The sequence below is a fragment of the Buteo buteo genome, chromosome 1 (genome assembly GCF_964188355.1).
Source record: "Buteo buteo chromosome 1, bButBut1.hap1.1, whole genome shotgun sequence".
NCBI lineage: Eukaryota > Metazoa > Chordata > Aves > Accipitriformes > Accipitridae > Buteo > Buteo buteo.
The window spans coordinates 18,853,911-18,881,299 of NC_134171.1; the positions used below are offsets into that span (position 1 = coordinate 18,853,911).

The 27,389-nt window shown below is 38.2% G+C and overlaps 1 protein-coding gene across 4 annotated transcripts in view; it reads right to left on the reverse strand.

Annotated features, from left to right (window-relative positions):
* KCNIP4 (potassium voltage-gated channel interacting protein 4) overlaps positions 1–27,389 on the reverse strand; it is a 230,105-nt gene that overhangs the window by 31,093 nt on the left and 171,623 nt on the right. For 2 of the 4 annotated variants that reach the window (XM_075023812.1, XM_075023801.1), the window contains 2 exons: positions 22,470–22,594; positions 21,816–21,936 (listed from right to left, as the gene is read on the reverse strand). In XM_075023812.1, coding sequence (XP_074879913.1) covers positions 21,816–21,936; positions 22,470–22,582 — 234 coding nt within the window. In that variant the 5' untranslated portion in view covers positions 22,583–22,594. The remainder of the gene's footprint in view (positions 1–21,815; positions 21,937–22,469; positions 22,595–27,389) is intronic. The other 2 variants (XM_075023792.1, XM_075023819.1) reach the window with 1 other exon arrangement.

The window sequence follows — 27,389 nt, forward strand, 5'->3', positions numbered from 1 at the left end:
CCGAAGGACGGATCTTGTTTATGGACATTTCTGCGCTCATTTCCGCGCTCATTTCCCTCCACTCCACAGGGAGAGCTCTCCCCGGAGCCTCTTCTCAGGTCCTCTGGCTACTGCCCTACTCCTGCTTGTCTCTTTTCTCTTTATCCTTGCAATAGGGCACCACGTCCTATTTCACACAGTCTCTGTTTCCTAGTTCTTGGAAGAACAGGTCTATCAACCCCCCTCTGAATCCCCACATCTCAAAATCTTCTCTTTCGTTTCAGAAGCTCCTTCACAGATAACCTTTAATCAGGCTATCACCAAATATTACCCCATTTGTCAGACATAACAGTCCAAGATCAAACCAAGAACACATCAGATAGATGCAAATTTCCAGTCAGATCCAAAACCCCAGCTCACTTTTAAGAACTGGTACATTCTGTGAAAAGCATGAAAGAATATCTTTCCTAATATTCTTCTGCATTCTCACTTTGTGTCAGATCTTGCCTTGTGCTGTTTCTGGAGCATAAGCCAGAGAAAGGATGCAGAGAGAGAACCCTTTCCTGGAAAAAAAGCAGGTGCAACTCAGAATTGCCAGCAGGAGGGAGCATAAGCAATAGCATCATGTTACATCGATATGGTAAATTCTCATGGCGAACAGGAAAACCCAGTGCTCTCTCAGCAACTGCAGCACTTGTGGGCCATGAGAAAAGGGTGATCTTAATTTGGGATGCAGAAGCAATACTGAAAAATTATTTATTTGGACATTAAAGAAAACTATTCAAAGATGATATAAGTAAGTTTGTATGCTATTGATGAGAAGAAGTTTTATTTTGACTAGGTGTTTTATTTAATTGTAAATAATTAATGGTAGTGTATAATGTCCTGATGTGGACCTGCACATGAGAAATGTTAGTTAGGAGACGTTTATACACTAAATTTGTCTAAAAACCTCGTAGCCTGCAGACACAGGAAGAAGAGAATCCAATGGCTGCTGCACCTTATTCCTCTAGGGCCAATGTAGGAACTGGCTTTTTACAGTTTTACTATGCCTTACAGCTTTGTAATTCAGCTAATATCCAGCTGACACGGTATGAAACGATTTAGTTGTGTCTGCAGACCACTGAATGTACTTCAAGCAGAGTAGAAAACAAAAACACAAGCTAATACACTTCTAGACTAAACTTGTTTATATTTTATTCATACTTAATAAAATTGTTTATATTTTATAAGCATGCTGCTCCTGGCTGTATGCTAGATTTTGTTAGGTTATGTGGTAAAAGCTCGTCTGCCCACCCGCAGAGGAGCACAAAGAGACAATGGCAGGTTGGGGAGCCCAACTAATGCTGCTCCCAGGCCACCCAGGGCAGTCTGTCTTGTCTTCTTCTTAAGCTCCTTTCCAGCTCTTCCCTGGGTGATGGCTCTCCATTCTGTGTGTGCTCGGGTGTATACAGGGGCACGAGCGCTGCAGCTGGGGTCAGACGATGGGTTGGAGGGCCTGCGGCAGTGTGAGTGAGTGTGTGCGTGCTAGCAAAGATCAAGCTGGATGAGCTGGTGAGCAGGTGACATGATCTGGGAGCCAGGATACGAGGGGGTCTCTACAGGTTAACCTTGGTGGGGTTGGCTAGTGGGGACCAAGGGAGTCCTGGCCAGCTGTGTGTGCGCATGAGATGGTCTGTACCAGCAACTGGAGTGGGGCTGCAGCCTCCAGGGCTCTCATGCCCAGGTGCCAACAACTGGGGAAACTGGTATCCAGGAGCAGCTACTGGGCATCTGAGCCCAATGTCTGAGCTCAGCTGCTGGAGGGATCCACGCTGTATGTATGTGTGTGTGTATATACATACATATTCTCATTAGTGGACCTCCATCCTGCCCAGCCACAGAGGGGAGCAGGATAAGGCTGTTGGTGCTGTCTGTGAACTGTGTGGCTGACCAGGTATATAGGTATATATGTGATGTATATGTGTGCTCTATGTGCGTATGCCTAGTGGGAATACATCTTCAGTCTCTCTGCTGGATGGATATAAGGACACGGCAACAGCCTCTTCTCTCTCATGCTGTGAATCTGGCCTGATGTTTTCCCCATAAGAAATGTAATTACTTCATTTTTTTTTACTTAATACATTTATATAATTCATACATTAATTCATCAGTATTGTATTGATATTACTTGGGAATACCTTTAGCATTAAAGATGTATTTACCAAATACCAACAGGGCAAAGCTCAAGTTTTGACTAATCTTGGAGCTGCATGCTGAGAATAAATAAGTTTGTAATTTTGTAACTCATTTCTCTGTAGTAAATATAAATCTACTTGTCCTTGATATTTTCATCAGGAATAGATTTCATTGCCTATTTCTTTTGAAGTGAGTGCTAGTGTGATTAACTTTATGTCCTGAAAGTACTTCTAGAATACAGGGTTCTCTTCTGATATTGGGGTTTTTTTCAGTAAAAAAGCAGAACACATATCAGAAGTGATCTTCGTGAAAAGGGGCTCGGTGGCATTGCTGGAGTTCAGATCACATTATTGGCCAAAGCAGGAGAAACACCAAAAGCAGGGAAAAAACCTGCAGCAGCTAATAAAAGTGAAATTATTTTAGCGGGACTTCAAAGGAGATGATATAAACAAAATTAGGTTTCTGAGGGAAAGAAAGTTTCGATGTCATTAAAGGAAAAGCAAATGCAGTCTGAAAAATATCTCAGAAGATATGCTTAAAAGAGCCATGCACTAGACTGGGAAGCAGCCTCAAAAAACTAATTCAGAGAAACCCTCTCTCTTGAAATATTTGAAATGTGGCTGAATAAAGCACTAGAAATTAAGACTCGAAAAACTAACCTGGGAATAGTTAGATAGTTCAAAAGATCTTTTTCTTTTCTCATTAATACAGATTTTAAAAAATACCAGACAAACATATCTGTGCTCCTTTTCTTTTTTTCTTTTCCTTTGCTCTAAATACTTCTAGAAGAAGAAATAACAGAAGAAGATGTGGGGAGAGGAGAGCAGCAGTTTTCCTGCCAAAGTTAGATTCCCCCCAAGAGGGCAATGCATTCACAGAGATTGAACTATAAGCAAAGTATTGTCCATTAGGTGTTGGTAAAATTTCAAGGGGCTGTTTCTCCTACGAATTATAAGAAAAAAACTCCATGTCTTCGTAATCTATTATAGACAGTCATTTCTCTGAACAGCTTCTTTGAACTGGCGTCTTCTGGACTGCTGCATTGTCAGTATTTGGGCTCCCACTTTTTAACACCTCTTTTTGAAGCTAGATGAATGACAGAAACATTTAGTTTCCTTTGTATAGATTTGTCATTCAACACATCAAGACATCAAATGGGAGCTCTGAGGAAGTTTTTAGGAAATCATTGCATGTATGAGATAATTGCAATGACTACGGAAGAGATGATACCTACTTTGGCTCTTTTGATCAGGCAATTACATTATTCCCCCACCTCTGTGTTCCTCTTAAGCTTTGCTGTTTGCCTACTATAAAAGCCAGTTTGTCAAAGGACTGGGAGGATGATTGGCAGGACAGTGTCTCAAACTGCTCATAAAGGATGACAACTGGCTTTATTCTATCTTTATACCTATCATTTTGGGGTCTGGCCAGGCCTATGATATAATAGCACAAGTCCAGACCTTACCTGCCTTTCTTCTGAAAAGCTGTTGAAGGAGCTGCTGCTAATTACCAAGAATGTGCAGAGATGGGAAGATGAGCAGAGGCAGGCTGCAGTGGAAGAGATGGGGAAAAGAAAGTTTTGAACACGTGTGCATTGGATGCCTGGTCATCAGTAATGGCAACCAAAAGGGCTCAAAGGAAAAGTGTTTGTTCTGGGGGTGGTCTGTGCAGATGAAACCATAAAAGTGAGGCTTCATAACATCATAGCATCTCACATTAAAAACATAAACCACACGCGGTATAAATAAGAAAGTGTCATTTCTTTCCCTCTGCTAGACAGGGGAGCTCCCTCCAGTTTTACAATCTTATATGCTGGCTTAGTAGCCAGGTTACCAGCTACTCTAGCCAACAAACAGAACTGCCGCCTTCTTCATGCTACTTACCCATTAATAGAATAGCAGTTAATTTTCTCAGAGAGAGAAGACAATTTTCCAAACAACTCAGAAACATGAATTTTTTACTCAAATCAATTTTCATATTCCCTTAAGTAATTGAAAACTTTTGCTAACTTTCCTAACATTTTAAAATTATATTCTGTATTTATTTTAATTAATTAATTATTAATGCTGTACTGATAAACAAAGAACTTTCAAGCTTATGTAGATCTGGGTATACCAGAGAAACCAGAAATGGACTAAATCAGGGTTTTTTTTCTCTGTTTGAGCATAATTCATGCTCCATAATTACGCTATGTCTATTTAAAGTAGAACACATACAAAGTATAGGACAAAGTGTACTTAAAACATAGTTATAGCTAAAAGAACTGAATATAATTTTTGTCCTAAAAAAGCTTCCTGGAGTAAAAAGAAGATTAATTAGTACATTAGTGAAGCTTTTCTTACTTTGTAGGAGAGTTGAGAGTCCCAGTACATTAATATGTGTAAGACACATGAAGATACTCAGAGAGTAGGGATTTTAAAAGCTCAAAAATACAAGGTGGTGTGGGTTTTTAAAATTTTTATTTATTACACTGCTTGAAATTACTCTTATGAAAAATTTAATTTTAAGGCCAGCATTAATATTCTTTTCATCTGTGGGATATTATCCCCACTATGTACAATATACATTATATATATGAATGAGTATGCTTATAATGACCTATTTCTAGCTTGACGGATTTTCACTCATTTTCTCTAATGAATAACCTGTGTTCAATTCAATTACATTGAAAACTGCTGGTGTTTTTAATTTCAATTATGATTTCTACTTTTTGTGTTATCAGGAAAGGGACAGCTATTAATTTAACCTCCTGTATTGAAACTGAATTAGTTCTTAGGGTTTTTTTTCTGATTTGGTTCCTCATCTTAGGTTTCTCATCTTAGGAGTAGGCTATAAAAAAAAGCTTTCACAGCACCTCTTCTTTATTGAAACAGTTCTTGGTTTACATTTTTAAAAATAACTTCTGTGCATTCATATAGAAAGATGTTGTAACCAAACAGTGATGAATGATGAAATATGTTGACCAAAGGTATAACTCAGATCAGACTGATTTGATGACTTCAAGAGGGCCAAAATTTCCTCCTAAACCATCTTGCTATTGGTTTCAATTATTGCAGAATTAAGCCTTATAGAATGCAGGAGGCATCCCCAAATGGAGTGCACTAATTACTGGGTCTAAAGAGACATCCTTCCTTTCGATCTTTCCTCCCTGATCTACAGTGCAGTAGAATTACTTCAGCCAAAGGCTCACAGGGCAACATCTCAGGTTGTTGCATTATCATTTCTGTCACAGAAGCTGTTGACTCATTTTATAGCTCAGTGGCAACAGTCTACATTTCTAGGAACATCGTGGAAGTCAGTGCATTTGATAGCATCAGTCTCCATTGACATCCATTGGTGAAATACATGTAAAAACTCCTTTCAAGCCTCGTCTCATCACGTAAAAGACAAAACTTCTTGCTTCTATTTAGCCATGTGTAGAAGAGTTACAATAATACTGGCCAACGGCACAGCAAAGATGTGCAAGATTTTGAGCCTCCCACTGGAAGACAGTCTAACGAACAAAAGCCTTTTCCCAGCCCCTACTTGCTATGGCACTTTCAGAAGAAAACAAGCAGAAATAAAGGAATTGGCTCACATCCAGCATGTGTGGCTTCACACAGTAAATAACAATCAACACTTTGGCTGCTTCCATGATGCAGCAGGCGAGATGCCAGAAACGCTTTTAATCAGCGACGTTCTTTGCTTAGCAATGCCCACTAACTAGTGTAATTTTTATTTTCCTATTATTAGCACTGGCAGTAAAACAACAGTAAACAACATGACTAAAGATTTGAACTTAAAAGCTCACCCCAAAGCTTGAAACACCAAACTTTATGGGTGAGTCCTTGGCATCTGAAAGGTAATTACTGTTTCTGCCCTTACTTGTCACTACAGGAGGGCATTTTACAATCCGGACTTCACAAATAGGCAGGAGCTATAATCAAACTAAACGTAGCAGAACCCATGCTTCAGATACTGAGCGGTGCAGTTTGCTGTAAATACTTTGGCAAAGACAAGGTATTCTGCTTCTTGGGAGAAGCCGTATTTAGGTAAGCATTTCTTCTGCAACTTGCCTTTCACACGTTCCCATGTGAGTGCTTTTGATCGAGTCCCTTCAAATTGACTGAAATCCTAGGTGAGAGGAGGAGGACTAGCTCCTTGCTGGCAAATGCTAGTCGCTCAGGTGCACTCCCTTAGACCCGCTCAAGTGATTCAACTTGAGCAAAATGAAGGACATAACCAGTCCCTAACAACAATATTTGAGTATAGGTCAATTCCCTACTTCAAAACCATGGAGGCCTTTATTTTGTTTTTCTTACACAAGGGAGTTAGAATTCAGAAGCTTGGTTGGTGTTTTTGTTTTCCCTAGAATCTCCTTGTACCTTTAAAGAGTGGATGGTTCACTGAGGAGAAAACTGTACCAACAACCTTCTGCTAAAGGTTAGCAGACTTGCACCATCATGATTACTAATATTTTATAGCTATATGTTGTGGTTTAACTCCAGCCGGTAACTAAGCACCATGCAGCCACTCACCCACTCGCCCCAACCCAGTGGGATGGGGAAGAGAATAGGGGAAAAAGTAAAACTCGTGGGTTGAGATAAGAATAGCTTAATAGAATAGAAAGGAAGAAAATAAGAATGATTAATAATAACAATAATAAAATGACAATAATAATAAAAGGATTGGAATTACAAAACAAGTGGTTGAACAATGCAATTGCTCACCACTCACCGACCGATGCCCAGTTAGTTCCTGAGCAGCGATTGCCCCCCTCAGGCCAACTCCCCCCAGTTTATATACTAGACGTGACATCCCATGGTATGGAATACCCTGTTGGCCAGTTTGGGTCAGCTGCCCTGGCTGTGTCCTGTGCCAACTTCTTGTGCCCCTCCAGCTTTCTCGCTGGCTGGGCATGAGAAGCTGAAAAATCCTTGACTTTAGTCTAAACGCTACTTAGCAACAACTGAAAATGTCAGTGTGTTATCAACATTCTTCTCATACTGAACCCAAAGCATAACACTATACCAGCTACTAGAAAGAAAATTAACTCTGTCCCAGCTGAACCCAGGTCACCATATCTGAAAATGAGAAAGCCTGAATTTAGCACAAGGTATTTATGAAACAACCTCAGTGTCAGGGGTGAAAAAAAAGAACTATATTCTATCTAAAATGCTCATCTCATTTTTTTGTGTTTGTCAGTCAACTGGATACTAAGTACTGACACCAAATCAAATTTTCATTTTAATCATGAAGTAAGAACATTGCGAGTTTTGCATCCCTGGGACACATGTTTGTATGAAAAACACTCAGTCTTAAAGTGTGTCCTAACTCATGTTATTTCAGTATTTTTCAGAGTAGTAGTTCTTTGTTTCTTTCAAAGATGTGCAATGGTAAAGGCAGACAGATCAATATTTGGTTAGTGCTAACTACAATGAAAAGCACCGAGGAATTTCAGCTCCTACAGAATCCTGTCAGCTCACAGAAATGGCAAAGAGCATAAAAGTCAACAGTGAGCAAGTCAGAAACTGGAAATCAAACATTGCACTAATTATTTATATTTTATGTAATAATGCATTTATCCTTTAACAAATGTTTTTGCTTTCTCCACTACTAACAACACTTTCTTTAAGCAGGGCCCCAGCCCTGCAAACATAAGAACAAAAGTGCTTACCTGCATAAATATTTATAAAACTGTGCCTGACGCTAGCATAAGTAGGACCTGATTGACCAAGTACAGTGGTGAAAATCAGAGGCAATTGAAGCAATGACGTACATGAAGCTGCTGTGAGTGAGAGCGCAACGCGGTTCATGGGAAGAAATGTTTCTTCCCGGTTCACAGAGAGAGGCCAATGTGCCTCATCTTGGAGGCTCTGTGGCATTCAATGTCTGTCACAGGCTCCCCTCCCTGTGTACCAAAACCTCGCTGTCACATCTGTGCTCGTCCAGCCTGCCAGCCCACCACACCAACATCTCCTTTCTTCTGTTGCCCAAAGGGCTCCCCAGACCACTGGTCCACAATATGGAGAAGATACTTCACCACTAGAGCTCTACTGTTTATGGTGATCATGGAAGGGCAGAGTGAGCTTTGTGGCAATACTTTGGGCCATAAATCTAAATGCCTTTGAGAAGCAGGAATGAACAGTTCCATAAGACAGGGGAGGATGTACCATTGCTATTTACAAATGAGATATTGTTTCTATAATTCAGTAAAAGATGTGAGAAAAGCATGAGAACAGAATTTGAAGTTTAGTCAGGAAGATGAACTGATAACATTTTTAGCACAGCAAAATATCTAAATAAACTGCATAAATCTCCTTTAGACTGTTCTGAAGCTTTCCTTGTCTCATATGTGGATACTCAATACACTGCCTTTGGCAGCATATCTAAAATTTGTAGCATAAGTCAAATTGTTGGAACTGAATACTGAGATAAACCTAAATAAATGGTGATTGGTATTTGCTGGCATATTTTTTGTGAAAACATGAACAGCATAAAGAAACAAAAAAGAAACAGAAGACATTTCCCAGTTAAAATGGAGAACAAGAAGGGAAAAAGATAACTAGAGAATCAGACACATCTGAAAAAGAGTTATCTATCATACAGGGTACGCCTAAGAAAGAGATTTCATTTCTCATAGTTGTATCATTCCTTATGGAGATTCATTGAGGTTGAAATTGCTGGGCACAAAAACATCTTGCAAAGCCTTCTAAGTTTATGGCACATAAAATTTGTCTTTGTTCCATAACTGCAGCTTCTGACAACAGAATAAGAAAATAAGGCTGTTATGACTTGGGCTCCATTACAGGGGATGGTACTACATCTCTTGTTCAGTGAAGCAGATGCTATATGACTTGATTTATTTATTTTCAACACTAGTGGAAGTGGATTTTTTGCAAATCAGATTCAGTGTGGTTATTTGATCAAGTCTGAGGGATGATGTGAGACCCAAATCTGGAGAATTATACTAGAGATAAGAAACAGAAAAAATAATTGAACCCTGTGCATAAGCTTCTAGCCTGTTCATGGACTCTTTAGTGTTGAGACAGTTACATTAATAGAAAAGGGATCCTAATTAGGTCTTCATTGGGAAATGAAGCAGAAAACTTCTTAGAGTGCCCTGAGATTTCCCAAAAGAAGCTGCTCCCAGGAACTCTGAATGCAGAAGGCAACGACCAAATGGAGAAAGGCATTTTGTTTGCAGAGCAAAACTTGAGACCTCCAGTTTCAGGTCCTCTGTTGAACAACTGAGAGCTCTGAAGAGGCCCTGCATGCTCCCAGCTGAATGGTGGGAATACCTTGATTGGGATGCATACTCTTTCATGGCTTATTAATGTAGGAGGAAAGAAAAAATATTCTGAAGAAACCAGAAAAAGGATCAGATTTTTCCAGCACAGGGCAACAGGAACACGTACTTGCTTATCTACTAGTAAAAAAATAATAATTAGACTACATTTTGGTATTGCCTCATGGGAATATCTTCCTCTGGGACTGGACTGGAAGATTTTAGAGCCAATTACCATGAAATTACAGTTGTCTGACAGACTGAAGGAATGTGTGGTTCTTTTCATCACAGACAGTTAATGTGGTGGGGGACAAATCAGCTGAACTAAACTCTAATTGCCACATTTCTATCCAGAGCTCCAGAATCCTTGAGAAGCCACTCTTATAGTGAAAAACACATGAAGAGGATCAAAAAAATCTTCATGACACTTGGGCATGTTCCATTAAAATCAATGAAGTCCTGCAGCTGACTTTAACAGACGCACAATTTTTAGCCCAGAAGAATAACAATATAAATTCAGGAGCTAAATGTTACAAGTATCCAGAATTGGTGAGTCTGTAGTGGTAGTTAAAAACTGATAAACAAATTTTCCATTACTCTCTGGTGTCAAGTTGAATCTCATTTTGCATCTGCTTTCACATTCAAGTTCTCTGTTGTTTTATGTTGCGTCACTCTTCTTTCTCATCTTGCTCTGGAGGAAGGTAACAAACATTGCCTGTTTTAAAACTTTGTTTATAGTAATGAATCACCCATTGTACTGTGATTTTTACTGGGGACTCATTATTCAGAACATGGAGAAACGCTGACAAAGAGCTTATGCCCTAAAAACTTAGAAAAGAAGTGAAAAAAGAATGTGAGATGAATTGGGTTGTTCAGCAGGACAATATGGCAGTTAGTTATTGAACCTGGATTTCCTGCCTATTAATCCAAATTTGGTAGCCTGTACAATACGCTTCCTGTGCACCTAGATCCAGTGCTTAGCGCTGGCATTTTTAATCACAAGCACAATCATGTGTCTGTTGCCCTGATGCCTGTAATTGGTGGTAGATAGCATGCCAGAGACAAATAGTGCTATATGCAGCTACTGGGGGTTTACTTGTAAAAATTATTCTTGACACTTCTTTTTGTGAGGCCACAGTGAAGCCGGTCACAGTGTCAGAGATGCGTAAATGGAACAAGTAAATAATTGTTAGAAATACCACGTAAAGTGCTTCCCAGATCAGTGTTTTCTGAGGCATGAGGTTACTGTCATTTCCCCTTGACTGATATGGAGCTTAGTCATCGAGGGGTAAACGGTCTGACTCAAATACACTGCTCACAGAACACACATTTCACTCATAACGCTGAGGAATTCAGCATTCATTTTTCTCTCCTGTAAGGATGAACTTTGCTATCTTCAGCTCCTGGGAAAGTTCAGTTTCCCACAGCCACCAGCCCCCCTACTGCTGCTCCCCACTTAGTTCCCAGAGCATGTTGGAGGAGGCTTTGATCAAAGGCTGAGAAGCAATCTCTCAGATAGCCAGGGACACTCTAAAAGGTTTTGGCTGTCAGACCAGAGACATTAAATTAGGCAGTTGTCAATGTGGAGCCTGTGCAGGCAGTGAAGCACTGGTATAATACTCTCTTGCAACCCAGAAGGCTTTTTAGTGTGATAGTTAAGGCTTTTAAAGGTGTATGGCAGTTAATAAGCCAGCCAGAGAGCCAAAAGGCTAGAGTCTTTAGACTCCTAGTTTCATGCTGTGTTTACTGAATCATGCTGTCTTCTGAGTTATTGGCTCCTATTTCTTCTGTTATGCTCACTGTATCTAAGGTCCTTTAAGTATATTTCACAATGGAATTGATTGGGTTGAATTAATTCCCTTACTTGAAAGTTAACATGAGAATCATTCACATAATCGGAGTGAAGAGCAACTGCACAAATGTCCAGCTGATCTAAAGAATATGGGCTCTGTTAGATACTGGATTTTGGACTTTCACTCAAAGGTAAGCGCAGGTTGGCCCAAGGCTTGTAATAAACATCCATGACACTGAAAGACTTGACCTTGATGCTTTGTCACTTGTGATTTGCTGCTTTATTTGCAGATTTGCCAGTGTTTATTTTTAGCACATATCTAGATCTAAAGATATTTTTAATCAGAAATTAGTTTTGTTGAAATCAAGAAAGGACTTTTGATGGTTTCACTGCTTTCTGACAAAACCTACACATGGCTGATTTTGTTTAAATTGATCAGGAATATAAACAAGAAAAAATTATAAAGATCCCAAATTACTTGGAAATTCCTGGGATCCAGAACAGATCCCTGAGTCCAGCAAAAATAAGATTTTGTCTTTAAAGTTTTGAAGTAATCAGGACCCAAATGGTTGAACTGCACCATCCAGAAGTATCACCAGAAGATGTATTTATTCCCTTTTCTCTCATTTTGCAGGCTTAGGATGCCCACCTGAAAATATGTGTGTCCACTTTGTGTCCCTGAATTGCAGCGTAACAGGGAGACAGCTTAGTACAGGATTTAATATGGAATTATTCACCTCATGAAGAAAAGTGGACAGGCGGGAGAAAGGAGAATAAGAGGAGTCTAAAGGTCACTAAATTTTTAAATGACAACATCATCAGTGGTGCATTGCACCAAATTTTACTTCTGCAATGTTAGTGATTACCCAGAAACCAAAATCCAACAATTTCACATAATTCAAGTACCAAGATTTGTAATGCTTAGTCCAGACGCAGCAAAAAAGTAACTGCAGTGAGCTGTAGCCAAAGACGGTCTTTTGCTGCTCATATTCTAGTACATAAACATTTATATTCCTCAGATATCACCTACTGATGCACGTGAAAGCTCTGTGGTAGAAAACAGCTCTACCAGCAGATGAGTTACACTGAGCAGCTGGCTGGCAGGGCAGAAGGTATGTACCGTGCATCAAGTGTCAGCCTGGCATGACTGATGGCACGGCTCACCACGAGCCCCACGGAGAGCACACCGGAGCACAGGACACGGTGCTGCCAGCTCCAGACAGGAGGGACTGACAAGCACACAGAGCAATGCAATTCCACCAAAATATAATACTGACTTTTTTAGAGTAAAGAAGAACTTCAGAGGTATTTGGTGTTCTGCACTATTATTGATGCTGGGTGGTTATTAAAGTCACGCTCTTTTTATATACTGCTTAATTAGCGACTTAGCATATACATTTTTCAGAGATAATTCAGAAATAAGCAATCACTATTGTAAAGGCAGTCCTTGGTATGCTAGATGACAGTTCTTCCCTAGTGAACACGACGTGAAGTATCTCCATGAACAGCAGTAAGTCATGACATGAATAGAAGTGTAGGGACTGAGTTCATTATTAACTTTCAAAAAGAAGATTTCAATCTCTGCCAGCAGCTGTGAGACTAATTGAAACGAGTATCTCTGCTGAATGCATTAAGGTCTGTAAATTTGTGACAACTGACAACTATATGCTAGGTCTGTCAAACTGTACCTCCAAATCATTTTTACTCTTATATTTGAAAAGGTTCAAGTTTCTTGACTCACTCCTGAAGGAAATACATAATGAATATAAGCATTATTTATTGCTCAGTTTGTTAAAAGATTTTCACGTAGCCTTGTTTGAAATATGGAAAAGTTCTCTCTAAGTCCCTAGTAAATGAATGCCAGTGCTTTTGAAACATAATAACAAAATTCTGCCTTGGCAAGGTTGTTGGGTTTTTTTAAAGTTTTTCTTCAGTGATCTAAAATTGAGTAAACAATTGATCTGAAGCACAACTGGTAAATAATAACTCTTTTTTAAAAAATGGAGGTTTGAGCTATGGGCATTACACATGTGTTCGGAAACTCTCCCTAGATAGAAAAAGATGATTTACAGAAATCTGTTGACAGCAGACATGATATCCAGCTTCTAGGTTTACTTGCTTGGAGTTTCATTATGCAGTTGTCGATTGTTTAGTTTACTAAGGCTAAGCAAGTCACAGGAGTCTTCTAACACAGGGAGATGTTAATTTCCAGTTTGAATTATTACTATCTGATTTTCTAGTAAGATTCAGAAATTCCTTTATTTTTTTCTATTTTATTGGTGTTGCTACACTACAAATTTAACAGGTTTATATGCATGAGGCACAACCTGTTCAGGTGTCATCACTGCGTCTATTTGAAAAGACAAGTTGTTAGTGCTTCTTTGTATATACATCCTTTTCGTGTCCACAACACTGCTGTTCAGACACCGTTTGTGCAGAGGGTTCAGCCCCTCTGTAAAAACCTTTCAGTACAACGGGCATGTTTCATGCACTGTTACCCAGTAGAGCAACCCATCCCCTATTTGATATTCAGAGTCACAGAGGGATACAGGTCAAATGGTTTTAGTGTTGTTTCATGTTAACCAGGAGAACTAGGTGGGAACCTTTAACTGACCTATATTTTTCTTCCAGGTTCTTTTCTGTTTGGTCAGAAAGAACATCTGCATCTGGAAAGATCCTGTTCTTGCTAAGATAACATACTGTGTAACCCAAGGACTTCTACAGACAGTCGTCACATCTTGAGGGAAAAGCAACTGCACTGACTGCTAGTGAAATCTTCCTTGCTGTCCTAGGACTCAGGGTGGGAGGGGAGGGGTGTGGGGGGTGTGTGTGTGTGAAAAGCATATTTAAGCTCTAAGCTACCTCATCTGCAAGAACAAACTTTGGAGGACAGATGTGAGGGGCAAAATACTCTTGCACTTGTGCCGTTGTCACTCGTGCTCAGTTTGGGGTTTTTTTTCTCTCTGCTCGTCTGTATTAATCTTGAATCTGCCTTTATTCATTACAATACAAACACAGGGATTCAGCATAGAACTGAATGGGTCACAATGAACTGAAGACATCCTATTGATTCTGTGAGATGGGGGACACTGGTGACTCAGAGATGGCTCGACCAAGCTAAAGTGTTATTTCTCGTAGTGTGAAACCTTCTGTTTCATAATACATGGTGTTCCAGAGATATAACTGAGAGGATTATGTTGTCTTTGGCCCTTGTCATGCTTTAGAACAGGTGGGAAAAGTTAAGTAAGGAAGCAAGCAAAATGGAATGGACTTACAATAAGTCTGTTTGGATCATCACAGAGATATTCAAACTCTCTGCATCACCCACTTTTTTAATCTCTTTTATAGTCAAATGCCTACGTCCCTTGTCAGTTTTCAGTGTCTCACAAATATAATGCAAGAAGACACGTTTTCCATTTGTACTAAATAAATTCAAATCAAGACATTGATTATCTTAGAAACTACATTTAAAAGACAGAGGTGAAAGACAGAACTATACATCTCTATTAGTCATAGATCAGAGGCTGCGCAAACAGAATAGCTGTAAAGGTAAAAGTCATCCATGCGTAGGAAACTGATACATTTCTCATACCTCCTTTCTTACCAAGTAAGTTCCAATTACAATGAGCAAAACAAACGTATTTAGTGTTCCTAGAATATCATGCATACAAATATGTAAGAAAAGTTAAACCAGTCTGAAAACTTTAACTTCAGTACCCTCAAAATTACATTGAGATGTTTCAGGTTTTGCACAAGATAGTGCATATACTGCAAAATGCACAGTATATACCTACCTTCATCTTCATCACTAAACAAAAACTCGTAGGAGTAGAGAAATGATTTATATAGGGAAAACTATTTTAATTCAGTGCACCAACTCAATTTTCCTCTCCTAAGTCCCAATTACTTTTATCCAATTTATAATTTTTCTTTCACTTGTTAAAACTCTCATTACATGGGAAAATGCTCTAACTACCAGGCTGTTATACCAAATGTGGATAAAGCTACCTTGTTCTTTCAGGCACCTGTTCTAAGCAGATCACTGTAGCTCATGAAGGTGCCAAATATTTAGACCCACAGGCTTTGGAGAGGGATATAAATTCAGAAAAATATTTGTACCTGGTGGTTTATATTAGCCAGCCTGAGTGGCTTCCTTGCCATCCCGAAGGCTTGCAGTTTGTAGGCTCTATCTCTGAATAAACTGACTTAATGAGAGCTGGTGCTAAACTTAAGTTTTCTACATCATACCACTGGGTCTAGCACAGATAATTTTAGAGAGCTTTTAATATGTAATATGAGCACTTATCATATGAGGTCTAGAACTGGTGTTTGAAGATCAGCATCAAAACTTTGAATTTGTCTTCCTTGTCACCTAATGTTAACGCCATAAGATTCTGTGTCTCTCTGATCCCAACATCTTTTTTAATGTCAGAGTGCCAACATTACCTAGATACAAAGCCATATTGAACATCAACCTGGTTTCCACGATAAATATTTATGCAGATTTTATTTATTTCTTGAGATTTTTTACAGCTAAGAATGTGAAAATTCACACTGTAAGTATACTGAGGTTTTGAGGGGATTGGGCTGCTGTGCACAATACAGAAACAGCAATTAATTTCAAACCATTAGCTAATCCTGTATATTAAATTACTTATCTAATCTGAATTGGGGGCAGTTCAGATCACAAACTGATGGAACGGTTCACTAGAAGAGACCTCTGGAGGTAATCTAGTCCAATTTATCAAAAATATCCTATGAATATTCTTACAGTTGGGCATGTAGGTATACCTTAGACAGATAAACCCACGTGACATGAAACATATGTTTTTATTTCCTACTCATTAGATTGGAAATACAGTCAAATAGATAAAACAAGCACTTTCTCCTCAGTTATCTTTTTCTGTAAGAGACTAACAGAAGAACAAAGAAAAGGGAAGGAATTTTCCAGAAAAGAACAATGAGAATAGTTGTATTTTATCATGCAAAACTTGAATGCTCTAGACAATCAATAAATGAGCTTCATAACCTATAAAATGAGCTTTCATTAAACTTTCTCTGAGACTCACAGATGCAACATACAGTAATACAATGCTTCCATCAAACCATAATTGAAATGGAAAAATTTGTGTATAAATTAGCATATTTTGAGTTATGCACAAACAATTCTTACATGGATGGGTAGTGTGATGGGGGAACCTGTCTTTGAGCTGCAATATTATCAATTATTATCTTACTGTCATTGTTTGCCTCATTTGCTGACAGCAATAGAGAAGAAAGGTATCTTAGAAATGTTATTTTCCCAATAAATGTCACAAGTATGGAGCTGCATATTTAAAGCTACAGTATGTATCCAGGGATATTTTCATGCATGCATGACTTCAATTTACAGTTTCTCTGATATACAGCTGGGTAAGATCAATATTCATCAAAAATCCTTTCACTTTTTCGGGAAAGTCTAGTAGTTTCCCAACACAGAGTTTGACAGAGTTTTTGATGAGAATAATCAACCAAAATTAAAAGATTATTAACGTTTAAGTTTAGCACAGGAGTGTCTTTAGTGCAGCAAAAGCATTATCTAAGTATTTTTAAAATGGAAATGTACCATAGCTTAGGGACATTTTTAAAACTGTGAGAGACCTATCAATGGACAAAAGAGAAAGAAAGACCACATGTTGAGTGCATGCTTGATAGTCTGTGCAATTTATTGTGAAGTATCACTTGTACTAGGCCTGCCACAGAGCCGTTGGCTTGAAAGGTTAATGACTGCAGCAATCACAATTTCCATTTACAAGAAACGGGATGACAGGAAGCCAAATACAAAATAGAGAGGTCCCACTGTGATGGCAGCTGAGCAACAATTCATCGACAAGAGCTCAGGAACTCTGTAAAACCAGAGTGCTGGGGACAACCTTTTGCGCCTGGGGAGGGCTTAGGACTTCCGTTAAGCTCATTTCTGTAGGATAGTACAGAAGCTTTAAAACAGCTAAATCAGCGAATATAGGCATAAGTTTTCCCTTGGTGCTTTTCCTTGTAATAATTGTTAGGTCATCTAAAGGTGCTTATCCCACCTCCTTATGTTTGCTTTAGTGTACCTCCTCTTGTATTTTAAATGTTGACCTTGCCTACTACCAAAACAGCCATTGCCAAGATAGGCATCTCAGTACTCTTTGGGCCCTTCCTGCAGTTATCCTCTACTTCTTGCTTCCTAGAGCATCAGCTATACTACAGTGTGATCTGAGGCTCTCTGAAGCTTTCAGGTGTGTACATACACACAGAGATGCCTATCTGAGACCCTCTGCTCCTTCTGCTTGAATTACTTTTGCTGGATTTGGCCTGTAATTAGCCTACACTGGAAAATCAAGTTCATGAAAATATCTTTAAAGGTTTACCTTTTCATTTTTGTATAAGTAAAAACCACATAATAAATCAAACTTTGTAATCACCAGCACTACAGAAATACAGGAGTACTTGTGCTTTCTCATCTGAATTCAGTCACAACTATATGCAAGTAATTTGTAGTCATAAATAATAAAAAACTGGACATAAGCTGTGAGAAGTTCTGGTCATCTCTATCTCAGAACAGACATCCTAGAACTAGACAGGATTCAGGGGAATCCTCAGGCTGGAGTGAGATTATATAGACAAAAACTCTTCAGTTAGGAAAAGAAAGGACTAAGTAGGAAATGTGTTAGAGGTGTGTAAAACAGTGAATATCTTAGAGAAATAATGGTAATGTTTACTCATTTTCTCATAGCAGAAATACTATAGACACCTTAATAAAATAAAAGGCAGCAGGTTTGACACAGAAATTAATTATTTTTCACAGAAGGCATAAATAGGTATGGAGCTAATTTCCCACAGGATGCTGTAGATGTCAAAATACCCTCATAGGTTCAAAAAGCAATTACCACAGTTTATGGAAGAGACTTTGGCCAAAGTATGTAAAACACAAAGATGCAGTTACAACTTTCAGTGACAGAACAGTATGTTAGGGGAATTATCACTCTATATTCCTCTTATTCTTAAGTTCTTCCCCTTATCTGGCCACTCTTGAAAACAGGATACTGAGGTAAAGGGACTGAGTATCACTTTTCTTCTGTTTCATTAATTGTTTTTTCATTATTATGTCTGGGACCTATTTCTTCCTGCCATGCTTGCATGAAGACAAAGGGAAAAATGTGCGTACTAGAAAGGCTGTTGAAAATATACAGAAAAAAATTCCACTTCACTTATTCATTACTTTCTGACACACCTAAAGCATTATTATAATATAGAGATATCCAAGTTCTTCAGAAAGAAATGTCAGTTTTGAACTTATATCTACTATCACCATAGTAGGTATGAAGTCTCGTCCTTTCTAAAGCTTAAAGTTTTGTGTTCATTAAGGTTATTAATACTTGCACTATTACAGATATTTATCTTCTGGTAGTATTACAGTTTAACTATTGAAAATCTCCCTTTTTTTTTTAGGCTCTATATAAGGATAGAGTTGCTGTCTGTTCCCTCTGTGAAGAGATAGGCAACCTGTGGATTTATAGATGGGAAAATGCTGCCCGAAACCAACATTCACTCCTAGACTAGCATGCAGTAACTAGTTTAACTGATATGGTTGAACTAGCTTAACTACTGCAAGTTGATTCCAAAAATCAAGTGATCACATAGCAATGGTTATTCTATAGTTCATTGGTGAAACAAATACAGCAAAAATCCATATATAGGGCATAATTCTGTTGAATTCACCAGAGCATATATAGTGACTATGACAGCTGACTATTGCCTTTAGGACCACAGTCTGCACTACAGCTCTTTTGAACTGCTGCCAGTGCACAGGGCAATGCTGATGCTACTGTGCTGCGGGATGTTGTAAATTTAGTCTAACAGGAGCATAATGTCAGCAGAGCTACAGCAACTTAAATTCATGCCTTAACATATCTTGCTTCCTATAGTTAAATTGTTGAAGAGATAGTAAGACAGGCAAACATCATGTGAAAAGCATAAAGCACAGAGGTAGGATCTGCACAAGTTTTGATGGTGTCATATTAAAGATGTGTGCCTGTGTGTTTCATTAAATATTTTCAGTGGAATTTCCTTCCTAGTGGAAAGATTAAACAGAATATGCCAGAATCACAGAATGGTTGAGGTTGTCAGGAACCTCTGGAGGTCATCTGGTCCCACAACCCCACTCAAGCCAGGCCACTTAGAGCAGGTTGCCCAGGACCATGCCCAGACAGCTTTTGGATATCTCCAAGGATGGAGACTCCACAGCCTCACTGGTCAACCTATGCCAGTGTTTGTCACCCTCACAGTAAAGGAGTGTTTCCTGCTGTTCAGCAGGAACCTTCTGTGTTCCAGTTTGTGCCCACTGCCTCCGGTCCTGTCACTGGGCACCACTGAAAAGATCCTGTCTCTGTGTTCTTTACACCCTCCCTTCAGGTATTGATATACACAGTAACATACACGTTGATGAAATCCCCCCTGAGCCTTCTCTTCTCCAGGCTGATCAGTTCCAGCTCTCTCAGCCTTCCCTCATAGAAGAGACGCTCCAGTCCCTGTAGTCATCTTTGTGACCCTTCATTGGACTCTCTCCACTATGTCCGTGTCCCTCCTGTACCGCGGAGCCCAGAACTGGACCCAGCACTCCAGGTGTGTCCTCACCTGTGCTGAGCAGAGGGGAAGGATCACCTCGCTCGACCTGCTGGCAATACTTTGCCTAATGCAGCCCAGGATACCGTTTGCCGCCTTTGTCGCAGAGCACATTGCTGCTTATGTTCAACTTGTGTCCACCAGGACTCCCCAGGTCCTTTTCTGCAAACCTGCTGTCCAGCTGGATGGCTCCCAATATATATATATATATATTGGCGCATGAAGCACACAGGCAGGGTAGTGTTAAGCTGGATCAGAAAGAAGGGGAGCGAGAAAGGAGGTGGCCTGTGGCAGACAGAAGTGGAGGACTGAGCACTGTCAGGGGGAGATCAGCTAAGCGCAGACCATGGGAGGCACTTCAATGCCATCCTGTATCAGTACCCACCAACGCCGCTCAAACTGTATTTGGTAAAAGGTAGAGATGTGACAGGAAAGATGAACTAATCCACATAGGCAAGCTACTCATAGAGCTGTAGGGCATTTTGCAGTAGAAACTGATAAATATGAGAAACAAAACAAAGCCCAATTCAACTGAAAGTTTTGAAATCTTTCATTTCTGAAATCTTTCATTTCTGAAGTCTAATGCTTGGGCTAAAGACTACTGCTTTAAATTGATTTGCTTTTATAACAGTCACCAGCCCTAGGCATGTTTTACAGCATTTTTGAAAGTAATTGATAATTTTGCAATTATATTAAACACAAAACCCCTGAAGTTCATGCTCATTAGCTCTAAACATTTGAAGATATTTATACACGCATGTCTTGAATTGTACTTGCATATAGTGATAAGGAAATGAAACACCTGAATAAAGATCTATTACCATGTATTACCATCGACGCTCCTTTGATGTAAGTAGAACTTACATCTTAGAACACAAAAGCATATGAAGAGCTGGAATTCCTCTTTTCAAAAAATGGTAAAACAGTAATCAATTAAAATACTTCCTTATAACCTATTCTCTTTTTCCATACCTCATTTTATGCAGAAAATTACCAAGGTCCTTAATTTCTGAGACTCTAAAAATAATTATTCTTGGAGAAAAAGACAGAAGGCTTATTTTATACACTATACTTTGTACCTTTTTGCCTTAGATAATTAGGGACGTTAGTTCATGATTTGCAATACCTAGGGTATACTGGCATTAGCAGGGGAATGTTCTCTGGTACCCTGAGGAAATGAAAAGCTTTTAAGAGCAATCACTTTTAATCACTAACATGCCAACATTATATGCCTTCTGGAACTGAGGATGATATATAGACAGGACACATTAAGTGACTCTGTATTTTACCTGCATTGTAGGCTTTTGATAAAAATGTAGTTTTAAAATATCTATTTGCATGGCTTGCTTTTATTACAAAATACATGATATCTAAGAATTCTGTAAGATTTACACTTCTTCTTGTACAAGCTATTGAAAATATTCTCTCTGATTCCGTAGTCGAGCTTCATTGTGCTTTTAGCATTATTATACTTTGTTACACAATTTCACTCGAGTGGTAAATGCCAAGGGCAAGAAGGCCCTTTTGTAAGGGTGAAAGAAAAACTAAATCAAAAGGTGAAAAATGTAATTAAATTTGTCTTTACCTCCAGCTCAGCAGGAGACTTAGCATCTGCACAATTGCAGTACTCACAACTGAGTACATAGATTAACATTGCACACTCATGATTTGCAAGCAATTGCTATTATTCAAGTTTTTTTAATATGAAGTATTTTCAATCCAATGTTAATGGCATATAATGTCCTATAGAACTGTTAATCACATGAAAGATAGTAGAATAAAACAGAGAGAAAAGGGCTATTTTTTTAAGAAAGCAGCTTTTTTTTTTTTTTTTTTTTGTACAGTATTAACAGAATCAAGGACAGCTCTTACTTTTGGTTTAGAGCCAGAATTTAACTATACTTAGGAAAATCTTTTTGTGTCTTATTTCTCTGCTGTACTAACCATGGATACCTTAGATGCCAGCACCAAGCCCAGCACCACAGGACAGCAAGTACACACTGGAAAAGGAGGCAGACTGCACTCATGCACTGGGGTCCTCAGTGGGGATCCCCGCCAACTAAAAACATTGGACCTGCCAATAGAACACATATATCAGCAAAAAAAGATCACAAATAATGACCCCCCGTAAAGGAATCTGACAAGTTTATATACTTGGCGAGCTAGGAAGGACTGAAGAAGTCATCTACTGCTGTCCACCTAACCAGAAATGCCTCTTGTGCAATTTATACCAATTACTTCTTGTGATAGCTAATGTGAACACAAAAATCAAAATCTTTCTTCTCACTGACCAAGTTCTTCAGGACTTATGTTCTCTCCCATTATTTCATCTTTAGACAAACAACTCCAACACAATTTTCAATCTGTCCTTGAACAAAGTCCTACTATATTAAGTTACAATTCTCTTCTGGATGTTTTCTAATTTGTCTGCATCTTTTGGTCTTTAAACAGCCCAATTGTTGCAGAGTGATTATTTCCTCACCTGACCAGACATGCTGTATTTAGCTACTGAATCCCATGAGCTTCGTTGCCAGTCATTCTTATACTGCGGAGATTGCAGTGGCCTATCCTGTAAATGGATGATAAATTCAAAAAGAAAGTGCTTACGTTCTTGAAACCTCTATATAAGATCTGAAGTTCCTTCTTTGTGAATTTACTCTGTGCTTCCAGCAGTTCAAGAGCTTCAGGTCTGTGTCGTACTGTGGCCATTTCCATTTCATCTTCTACAGTGTCTGCAGAATATGAGAGACAGAGAAGCAAAGCTCAACAAGAAATATAGGATGTAGAAATATCTAACTCTTGCAGAAAAAAAAGAAAGTTAAATGACATTCTTTTAAAGAACAGCTTTTGCAGCTTTAAAGACAAATAGCATGTTCCTTTTGAACTCCTACGGAAAGGGTATCTGTCTGCTTCAGTGGCTGCACAGAAACAGCAGTGATGATCCAGCAGTCTGGATATTATCACATCAGTACAAATAGCAAAAAACTGGAAAGCCAACATTCTGCAAAGGCATGCATGACACATTCAGAATGACTTTTCTGTTTCTATGACTCTCTGGGCAAAGAAAACAATTTTATGAAACTTTAGTGGCTCCAGAGTACTGGAAATTTTCCCTTAGTTAATAGATGTGAATTCACTATTATCAGACGGGATTCTCGGTGTTCTCCTTTTACCATGAAGTTGTGCTTTGGAAAGTGTGTGAGATTGATGTTGCATATTCAACAGTACACCTTACTTTGAGTACTGTATAGCAAACCCTTCAGGGCAATGTGATTATTCACGGTGAGCAGTCTAAGTAGGGAACATGAGTATTTTAGCGACCTCATCATTAGATGAATAAGAATGTGGATATACACGTTCAAGGCTTACAGCTGAGTGCAGCCCTAAAAGAATGTGAGATAGCAAAGTATTTTTTTCCAGGTAGAGTTTTAAATGTAAAAGTTAAATAAAATAGCTAAAGAAACTTACAGTAAGTATTTTTCATATGGCGTGCTAGCCATATACCTGATGAAAAATATGAATGTGTGCATCTGTTTTCAGGTAATCCCAGCATTATACATAGCTTATGTAGTACTCCAGATTAATTTAATCGAATCACTGCCTTATTCTGGTTTAAGATTTATACCAGCTATGGAAATGTGACTTGAGAGAAAACAAACACGTATAACTGTCACTTCTACAATGCTGAAGTTATATATTTTATTTCATCAGAGTGTGGGACTCTGCATTCTTAAAAACCAGTTTTATTCATTTCAGTTTTCATAAGAGCACAATATTAGAATACTCCATTAAAACCATATTATGCTTACATCTTCACATATTTCTGTTCTGCTACAATGCAGTAATAATAAATTTCAGCTGCTTGTGAGAAATCTGGCATCAGAAGATATAGTTCAGCTAAACAAAAAATGAAAAATCTTTAAATAGATATAATCAAAATATGTGAAATATTTGGATAAATCTTCACAAAATTGTAGGGTCTTGTCTTTTCTCCTGTCAAAGAAAGGTTGCTGTTGGCACTTATCTCAGGAAGATGATCTCAGTGTCACCCGTAGTCTTATCTCAGAAAGTCCACTGTGTGTTGGCTTGTGGACAAGCTATAACAAGTTTCTCTTTCATTTTTCTTTATAGGTTATCTCAGATGACTCATAGACCACTACCATCTTTGTGAAAACTTCGAATCTAAATACTATTGACAAAAAACCCAACTGACACAACTTTACATTGGATATTTGATAATAGTTTTAAAGGGCCAGTATCTTAACTCACAAGATTATAAGAACATTTCAGTTCTCTTCTTAAAAAAGATTTTCTGACATGCTGAGGTGCAAAAGGGGAGTCTTGAAAATCCTGCCCTTATAGATGAAACTGGAATAAAGCTGGTCCAGATTTAAGAAGCTGTCTTCCTAATCTAGGGAAGGGGTAGCAAAGTTCTTGAGTCTCATTTTAATTCTGCATAAGAACATCCAGGGTTTATTTTGCAGGTTTTTTAAAGCCTTTCCATCATGTTTTAAGAGATTTATCTTTCATATTCTTTATACAGTCATTAAAGTCCCTATAACAATGTCATGCTGTAGATATAGATATGCAGCTGAATGGTTTTCTGTCAACTGCAAGTCAACACTAGGTTCTTATACTAAATTGTCAAAAGAGTCAACCTGAGAATAGATATTTTTGAAAAGTCACTTGTGCTTTATATGCCAGGAGTTATATTGGATTTAAATGGGCTATTGTTTAGACAGAAAGGGACTTAAATGGAAATGAGCTCTCTAAGCATCTATTTGTGAAACATCTGGCTGCCTAGAGAGACATCCACAAGCTGTTCTAGAAGCTAAATTAATACACATAATAAATGTGAGGCTAGAGATAAAGGCCAGACAATGTTATGCTGAGCACAATGTTTGGTATATCCTTAGTAATAAATACTATTATTGTGTTTTAATGATTTGGTGAGAATATAGAAGACTGCAGTGTGGTGATGTCTTTCTGTTAATGAAAAGTTTCAATATAACAATCTTTTCACACTCTATTTCTGTAGTCTTTTATAGATATAAATAATCAAAAAAATAAGATCACCATAAACTTCCTTATAACGTGCCAACTATGCTGATTAAAATACTATAGCATCTGTGAGTCGCAGATTTTTAATTTTTTTCTTCACACTTATGGTTACCATTATCCAGGCTGGAAAAAAAATCTATACTTTTAAAAATGTGTGAAAATATTTCTAAACATTAATTATTTCTATGGCATTAATGAAAAATCAGTTGTTTCAGTTCTCCTGTTTCTTCTGTCTAAGAAAGTTAAGTGTTCTTTTTTTTTCCATAAAAGGCTAACATATATCAACTGAAAAACAGAAACATGTTCATATTTACTCATTAATATATTAAACAAAATATTCTTTCGGATTTCATTAATAAGTAGCTTTTTTTCCAGGTAAATAGTAAAGACAGTTTTTAATGTATTTGCCACAGGAGTTATGCTTTGAACCTTTCATTGTTCATTAAAGAACAAAATGGTAAAAGCAATGCAAAAAGCAGACATACTGTTCAAATAATGGCAGTTGGAGAAACATGTCCAAAGTTAGGGCTCAGCTGATATCTCTAAAAGTTATGCACATGCATTTGCCTGCACAAACCCCAAATTATAGCTCCCCTATCTACTTAATAACTGCATGCACACACGCTTTTATTTTCCAAAACCATTCTGGAGTCTAGTCCTATCTAGCACATGCATTTAAAAATTTAGCTGAGGAAGGATGGATTTAAGTTTAGGCTTACTAGGCTAAAGTACACAAATAAGAAAAAGCATTCTTTGACATGCTTTGTTGAATGGGAATGCTGAAATAAGATTTTGTTTATTAAAGTAACCTTTTTCTGCATATATTGATAGAATTAAAGTACAGAAATGCAAATTAAGGCTGAGTATATTTCAACAAATTACTTGTTTTAAAAATATTCCCCTTAACATTTCTAAGGCATTCACATTATGTGGTTGTTATTGTAGGTAGCGCTGGCTTCGTTCCTAGCACATTACAATGTTGCTTCTTTCATGCTAGCATAAATCAAATAGCACATTATGTCAAAATGGGATAATAATAATATGTGTCTACAATAATATTCTTATTTAATATAATATTTTCATTTAATATAACATTCTTACTATAGCATTTCATTATTGACGAGAATACAGAGAAGAATGCTGAATGCATCTTTTTTCACTACTTGGTTCTCAAATATGAAATATTTAACGCAAGTTTTATTTTGACTTCTTTTCTGGTTTATAAAACACTTTCTGCATGAAAATACAAGTTTTGCATGGTCAAGGTTATTAAGACTGACTCTAAATATTTTTTATTACCTGTGCAGACAAAAAGCTCCAACAGAAATGTGCAAGGGATAAGGATGTGTTGCTCTCCGACCAACTTCAAACAAACAGATCAAGCCTATCCCTTCTATTTTATTTCCTTTTTCTATTTTATGCCCCATCCCTGGAACTGTTGAAGGTCAGGCTGGATGGGGCTTTGAGCAACCTGGTCTAGTGGAAGGTGTCCCTGTCCATGGCAGGGGGGTTGGAACTAGATGATCTTTGAAGGTCCCTTCCAACCAAAACCGTTCTGGGATTCTGTGATTCCATGGTTCTATGATTCCTTTTATAGGCTAAGGCCATATTACTCAGGCCACGTAGCTGAAAGCAGCTTCTACATAATGAATTACTAGCAGGTGTCACGACAGTAACTGACCTTTTTAAGCTAGCTTATTTTCAAGTAAAACACATCAGCTGAAGCAACCATGAAAAAGTCACTGTGCATTCACATCTTTAGTGCTTTTCATCTTTGAGATCTCAAATAGTTAGAAAGGAAATCAAGTACCACAGTCTTCTCTATAGAGGAGCATACGAAAGACAGTGAAGCGGGGTAGCAAAAAGAAAGCCCAGATCCATACCACTGAAGTCTAGGCACTTAACAGGGGCCTGTGTTTGTAGCCACATTGCCTCAGGACAAAAGGAACTGCTCTTGGAGGTATTTTTTTACCTCAGATTGATTGATATGCTTTATCAGAAGGGTATACAGGGCCTGTCTGGTTGCAATTTTAGATGTTCAGGTTAGTGCCTAGAATTAAGCCAAATTAATCTAGACTGAATTGGGTCCCCACGGTATTTTAAAATCAGTTATAGAAGCCAATTTATATAGGAAGACATTAGTGCTATTACTATAATTTATCTCTATGTAGGTATATGTGTATATATATATATGTGTTTGTGTATATCTATGTATGGATCTCCCCTCCCTCTCTACCCCTATTTTTATCTGTTAGCTACCCTGGAGAGATTTTATTTCCTCACAGTATATCAAGACATCAAAGGTAGTGTCAGTGTGCTTTTTCCTTTATCTCTACATTCCCACTTTGTTTTCAATTTCATTTTTATTTTTCTTTCAGGCACATACTTTAAATCTCGTTGCCTAAATAGTTTGATGTTACATAGCCAAAACCTGCAGAGCCAAGCCGTTCCTCCCAGACCAATACT